The following is a 7,007-nucleotide window of genomic DNA, read 5'->3' on the forward strand; positions in this document are numbered from 1 at the left end:
ATTTATGTGCATTTGCTGTGAAGAAGTGAAGGGTGAAGTGTATCTGTGCAGGTGGTTATTGCTGCCATGGATTCTAAAGGTCTTTGTATATGAGATGAATAATTAGCGTGTCTCATTTACAATAAATTCATATTTAGTGTATCTTTTGTATAATTTATGTATATGTATACACTTTGAGTTTTTATAAAGTATACACTAACTATAAAATATATATACATTGATTATACAATTTTAACCGTGAGAATTTTTTAGTCTTTGGGTCATTTTCGGTGAGCAAAAAAAAAAAAAAGAAAAAGAGATTTGTAGGTGTTGATAGTGATCGGCAATGTCTAAGGTCGCCGATGAGGAAGAGTTCTAGGCCCTTTAATTTTTCTATGTTAGGTATTGATAGTGAAATGCTTTCCTTTGTTTTGGAGATTTAAAAGAAAGAATATTTTCGGAACAAAAGCATTTCAAAAGACAAATTAATTCCAATTTAAAACAGAAAATTTATTTCATTTCCAGATTTAAGAAATATTTCCTTACCATCCTTGTTCCTAACACCCAAGTTCAAGCATAACCAACCCTAAACAGACCAGACCAAACACAAATTTTCTTTTATTCAAAACTCACTGGCCAAGATAAGAACCCACCATATCATGAGCCAAACCCAAAGAATCAAGCACAAAATACGTAGATCTGTCGGTAAACCCATTAAAAAAAGAAGACCCATGAAAAACAAAGAAAGACTAATTATTCAACTAGCGAAATTGAAGAAATACCTCAATAAAAAGAGTAGAAGAAGAAACCCAACATTGAACTGAACAGAGAAAAGAGCAAAGAAGCAAACTTTTACCCCTTCGGAGAAAAACCTATTTGTATTTTTAGTTCGCCAACTGCTTGCGAGTCTTAACAATTAGATTTCATATTTTAGGAGGTGAAGATTAGTTTTTGTTGAGTTTTACATGAAGAACTAGAGAGCGAAGAAGGGACAAAGGGCCGCTCAAAAAATATTTGGTGGTTAGCATATGTTATTTGTTTTTGGCTACAAGTTATAATGTAAAACAATGGGATGAGAGATTTGCATCTATACCCGCTTTTTGGGTCACGTTTTAATTTGTGCCCGCTTTGTAAAAAAATTTGCAAGCGTACCCACTTTTTCGCATAACTTCAGCATACGGGGCTGAAGTAGCAAAGGCAATCACGCAAAACTTCAGCATTCTAGTAGACGGGGCTGAAGTTTTTTTGTCCTAGATAAGATGCTGAAGTTATTAGTTCATTTGTAAAAACTTCAGCACTATTAAGCTGAAGTTTTTTGTCTCCTGGATTCATTAGTTTTGTCATAAAGCTTTTTCAAAAATTTCAGCAGAAGATGCTGAAGTTATTTAGTTCATTTGTAAAACTTCAGCACTATATAAGATGAAGTTTTTGAAAAAGCTTTCTAACATACTAGATAAATAATCATCTTATTCTTTCATAGTGTATTACTACTATAAAATAATCTGATTGCCAACAATATCTAAATCATAAATTTTGGAAACAACAAACGTGAAAAGAACAGAATTACGTGAAAATATTCACAAATTATTGTTTACTAACTTACGTAATTATTTATAATTTATTTTTAAATAATCTGATAAACATACTTATGGCAATCATCCCATGAACTAAAGTTTCATTACAGCACCAACAACAGTAGAAGAAAGAAGAAGAAGAAGAAGAAAACGAAGGAGGAGAAGGAGGATGAGAAAGGGGGCTGAAGTTGTTTAAAAAGTGGGTACAAGTTAAAATATTTTAAAAAAATAGGTATAAGTTAAATGGGGGCGACCAAATAGGGCACCTCGTGCAATTTTTACTTATATAAGAATCTAGGCCCAAATCGGTTATAAGCTCTTCAGGTGGCCCAAACCGTTAGTGAGCTAAGATTAAATCCGTACGCTTCATCGATCGATCTCGTTTTATTCTAGCCGTCCGAATAAATAGCATGCACGGCTCACATGCTCGTTTTTTATTTCTTAACCTTACTCTACATTTTCCTAATTCATCACCACCTCATCTCCTTTCTTAGCCGACATCTAACACCTGGTGTTGTTTTTTCTACATTTACATATGAAGAATTATTGACCTACCAAAATCACAATTAGTAGCAACTTTCCTGCAAATATTACCGACAAGACAAGAAAGTTGTCTTGTCATATACTTACTTTATTCTATACTTCGTTTCATTATACGTGTCTATCCAAATTCTTCTCTCTCTCTCTCTCTCTTTCACTTCAATGTCCGAAACTCAAACCTTTAACCCCAGTAATTAAGTAAATAAATATCTTACTAAACAGGCTTCTCTTTCTTACCCACTGAGCTGATACTGATAGTGATAACAAAAGTAGTTAATTTATGAAAATTTTGAACCCCTTTTCTCTTACCTTTGAATATTTATATTATCAATTCAGTAAGTCAATATACGCAAGACTTTTGAGAAAAAAGAGAGATTTTTTCTGAATTCTGAACAATTTGAGATTAAACCCCTTTTTCCCTTTTTAAATTTTATATTTTTTTCCTTGATTATGGAGCGTTATGAGATAGTAAAGGAGTTGGGTTCTGGTAATTTTGGGGTAGCCAAGCTTGTTAGTGACAAGAAAACCAAAGAGCTCTTTGCTGTCAAGTTTATTGAAAGAGGTCAAAAGGTTTTTTTTTTCCCACCTTAAATTTGATACTTTTACTTCATATTCGGTTATATATTTTGATTTTTCATTAAAGTATTTGTAAATATATGTTCTTGGTGTTGATCAAATGTTTTTATTTTGAGGTTGCAGATAGATGAACACGTTCAAAGGGAAATTATGAATCATAGATCATTGAAACATCCAAATATAGTCAGATTTAAAGAGGTGTGTATGCTCTCCTTCTTACTGTAAGAAAGAATCTTTCTTTTTTATTTATTCTGTTATTTGCGTTGATTCCAATGGGGATACTGAATATTGCTTCCATCGAGGCTTATAAGGAACTCTTTTTAGTTGTTTTCTTAGCCATGTGATCATGTTTCTTAAATGGCATCAACTCCTTTTCTTAATGATCAGAAGTGGTGATGAAATTTAATTATCGGAACAGATGATTTCGTTGGTAAATTGTTAATGGTAGTAACAAGATACTTAGAGCTCGTTTGGTACGAGGGATAAGGGATAATTAATTCCGGAATTAAATTTGAGACGAGTTTAACCCACAATTGATTGGGATAAATCGCGGTATGGGACTGTAGTATTATTTCTATCCTATGGGAAGGTGGGATAACAATCCCGGATAATTAATCATGGGATAACTTGTTTCCCAACCAAAGAACCCTGCTGCTCGCAACTAACTGCAATCTTCGGCATCTTATAGATTGAAACCAACGAACCTTTCCTTATAGTAGCTGGAATTGATGGTTTGCAGATATTTTGTGTTTGGCGATTTAATCATGGCAATTTACAATTAATGGGATTACAATGATTGTTACAGAGTCTTTGTGCTGGTTTAAAATAATAATCAAAGAAAGTAAATGATGTAGGTGAAGTGGCAAGTAAACTCTTCAATTTTGTTTATAGTTTGCTTTTTAATCGTGAATTGACTTAACTCTTACAGGTTTTGCTGACACCGACTCATCTAGCAATAGTAATGGAGTATGCTTCCGGAGGAGAACTCTTTGCGAGAATCTGTAATGCTGGAAAATTTAATGAAGATGAGGTAAGAATGATACTTGTACCACTTGTTCAAAAAAATGATGCTTATACCAGTTCCTGCAATTAGTCATGACTAGAACGATGAAACTGTATATTGCTCGCAGCTCTATTAATTTTATCACCAATGTAATGAATTCATGGCACAGTAGTGGCCTACTATGGCATTCATATGGTCCTTTGATGTGGGAGATCCACCGGGTAATATGCTTTTTACATTGTTGGTTAGAGGCAGAACAGTAAACAGCCTCAAGTCATTGGTCCGTTAATGAGTGAAACTAAATTCTTATCTTCCAAGAATGCCATCTTTTAAGTTGAAACCACAAAGTATGCTTTAGGAATAGAAGTGTCCGTTGCTGTGTTATAAGTTTATTACTGTCATGTGTTTATGCATATATATCAAAGTAAAGGGCAGCCCGGTGCACTAATCTCCCGCTACGCCCGGGGCCCGGGGAAGGGTCAGACCACAAGGGTCTATCGTACGCAGTCTTATCCTGCATTTCTGCAAGAGGTTGTCTCCACGGTTCGAACCCATGATCTCCTGGTCACATGGCAGCAACTTTACGCATATATATCAAAGTAAAAGTGCAATTTTACTGTTATAATAATGCTCAGTGCAGTTTCTCCGAGCAGACTGTTTTCTAGTTTAAAGTCAGCTGAGTGTTTGCTTATGTTTATATTTTACTCAGGCAAGGTTCTTCTTTCAACAACTGATATCGGGGGTCAGCTACTGCCATTTCATGGTACAGAATCAAATACTTCTCATTCTGTGAACTTCATTAATTCAGTTCTCCTTGGCACTTAGTATATGTTTCTGGTATTCTCTTGCAGCAAATCTGTCATAGAGATCTCAAATTGGAAAACACTTTACTTGACGGAAGTGCTGCACCACGTGTCAAAATATGTGATTTTGGGTACTCCAAGGTTACTGATGTTTTTCTCAAGTCTTAATTCTTGCTGCTATTCAAGGTTTAAGTACATATTCTTAACTGCTAAACTTGTTGCAGTCAACTGTCTTTCATTCTCAACCTAAGTCCACTGTAGGGACACCTGCTTATGTAGCACCAGAGATCCTAACAAAGAAAGAATATGATGGGAAGGTGTTACTTCTTTCTTCTTTCCTTGCTGAAATTTTCCATAACGTTTCTCGTATATACTCATTTCTTGAAACTATAGCTTGCAGATGTTTGGTCATGTGGAGTCACCTTATATGTAATGTTGGTTGGAGCTTATCCATTTCAAGATTCAAGCGATCCAAACAACATTACAAAGACTATTGCTGTAAGTGATGTCAACATAACTAGATTTCTAGTGGATTACTCCGAATTTGTTTATCAATTTAGTGCATTAAACGGATCATTCTATTAATGCAAGTGTCTAGCATTGTGCAATATACTGCAGCATTATGATTGACTAGTTTCTGTGACAGAAAATACTCAGTGTTCGCTACTCAATTCCCGAACAAGTCCAAATTTCCCTTGAATGCCGCCATCTTTTATCCAGGATTTTTGTGGCAGACCCTGAAAAGGTAATAAATCATCAATTCCTCTAATAAAGATGTGGATCACAGAGTAGTTCATGTATTGTGTCCAGAAATTACCTCATTGACTCGATATACTCTACTTAGACAAAAGGTTCAATCCCACCAAAGGCCCTCCCTTATTCTTCCTTCCATAAAATTGCACTTGTGTTTCATGATTAGTAAGAACGAATAGCGCACCTCACTATTGCGGATGTGCCTAAACCATAATATGATATTGGTGGTGATTTGCTGATTCTTTTTGTAGAGAATAACCATTCCGGAAATTACAAAGCATCCGTGGTTTTTGAAGAACTTGCCAGTGGAACTGATGGAAGGAGGAAGTTACCAATGCGTCGATGTAAATAACCCCTCCCAAAGTATGGAAGAAGTTCTGGCAATAATACAAGAGGCTAAAGTTCCTTTGCAGGTATCAAAGGGTGGAACAAATTCTTTCTGGGGCAGTATGGAACTTGATGAATTAGATGAAGCTGATATTGAAGATTTAATTGAAAATAGTGGTGATTTTGTTGGTCAATTGTGATGAATGTATACAATAGTATAATTACCAAAAGGGTGAAAAGAGAAACTAATGTGTAATGTGCTGTATTTTTCGGAACTGACTCTCAGACTCAGAGTTCACCCAGTAAATCTCTGATAGCTTATATTTTTAACTTGGTAAAAATGTGTTTACTACTTCTGGAGCCTTGGCCTAGTAGAATTTTAGGAAGTTTCTCGGCACTAGATAAGTTGTACGATAAGCGAAAATAACAGATGTAGAAGAGAAAAAAGAGAAGGTTTCAGAAAAACGTTAACTTTTGGAACCAAAATATATGGAGTACAGTCAAATTTCTCTATAACATCATTCTAATATAACAGTAAATTTACTACAAAAGTCAAGTTTTTCTCGGAATTAATTTTTAAGTTATATTTTACCCTTATAATAGCAACAATCATATTTATAGTAGAACGCTCTTTGTAAAATTATTCCTCTATAATAGCCATATAGAATCTTTAATATTACTAATAATTCTAAAAATATGCACACAATCTATTCCACTAAACAAAGTTCTATCTTGCATAATGTATAAGATTTGAAGATTTGCACATGATATTTTTTTCGTTGGACAAATTTCAAAAAATATTTAGATAGAAAATTTAACTATTAAGCTCTTAGATTGTCTTCAAGGAAAAGCTATTGGATACTTTTTTGCTGAAAATTTGGACACAATCGTTCGCCAATTCAAGTGTTATATTAGTAAGAGAATAAAATCTACGAAACAAGCTACAATTACAAAGTTCTTCCATCAATCTTGAAAGAATTTATTTTTGTAGGCAGCTTTAAAACGTCCTCCTTAGAGTTTAAATATGTATATGTTTAGTAATGAATTTACTAATAATGTATTAGCTTTCTTCAATATTTAACTAGTGAAATATGCATATCTTTTGAGATTTAAATATTGAATGATTTTCTTATCTTTTAGTAACATTAAAAAGAAAAAATAATTGATTTTTGAATAATTTTTATCTATAACAGCTAAAAAATATTTTAACGTCAGCTGTTATAGGTGTATAACATCCATTTACTATAAAAGCCAAAAAATATAAGAACAAACGAGATTGTTATAGAGAGGTTTGACTGCAATAAGCAATCTTTAAGATGAAAATAAGAGTACTATAAATTGGTGTTGGCAAGAACATTCAACAATATTCTCTAAATTTGCATTATATTGACTGCATGAAAGTTAATCCGGTCTAAGTCAAGTGTTAAAGGTATAGTACTATAAATTGGTGTT

General features: G+C 33.7%; 1 protein-coding gene across 2 annotated transcripts; it reads left to right on the forward strand.

Annotated features, from left to right (window-relative positions):
• Positions 1-2,025: 2,025 nt before the first annotated feature.
• LOC109210876 (serine/threonine-protein kinase SAPK2-like) lies at positions 2,026-5,907 on the forward strand. 2 transcript variants are annotated; one of them, XM_019374352.1, is made up of 9 exons: positions 2,026-2,663; positions 2,793-2,867; positions 3,598-3,699; positions 4,382-4,435; positions 4,524-4,616; positions 4,700-4,792; positions 4,869-4,973; positions 5,122-5,220; positions 5,480-5,907. In XM_019374352.1, the coding sequence occupies exons 1-9, from the start codon at positions 2,544-2,546 to the stop codon at positions 5,753-5,755; spliced, it is 1,017 nt and encodes a 338-aa protein (XP_019229897.1). In that variant the 5' UTR covers positions 2,026-2,543; the 3' UTR covers positions 5,756-5,907. The 2 variants fall into 2 exon arrangements, with proteins under 2 accessions (XP_019229897.1, XP_019229898.1); XM_019374353.1 differs by having other exon boundaries at positions 2,565-2,655.
• Positions 5,908-7,007: the final 1,100 nt, after the last annotated feature.

This window comes from Nicotiana attenuata, unplaced genomic scaffold (genome assembly GCF_001879085.1).
Source record: "Nicotiana attenuata strain UT unplaced genomic scaffold, NIATTr2, whole genome shotgun sequence".
Lineage (NCBI taxonomy): Eukaryota > Viridiplantae > Streptophyta > Magnoliopsida > Solanales > Solanaceae > Nicotiana > Nicotiana attenuata.

Bases quoted from the DNA above. Each gene is read 5' to 3' on its own strand.
- LOC109210876 (XM_019374352.1), top strand. From the start codon at position 2,544: ATGGAGCGTTATGAGATAGTAAAGGAGTTGGGTTCTGGTAATTTTGGG. The intron at 2,868-3,597 runs GTGTGTATGCTC...TAACTCTTACAG, and splicing joins ATATAGTCAGATTTAAAGAG to GTTTTGCTGACACCGACTCA. The intron at 4,974-5,121 runs GTAAGTGATGTC...TTTCTGTGACAG, and splicing joins ACATTACAAAGACTATTGCT to AAAATACTCAGTGTTCGCTA.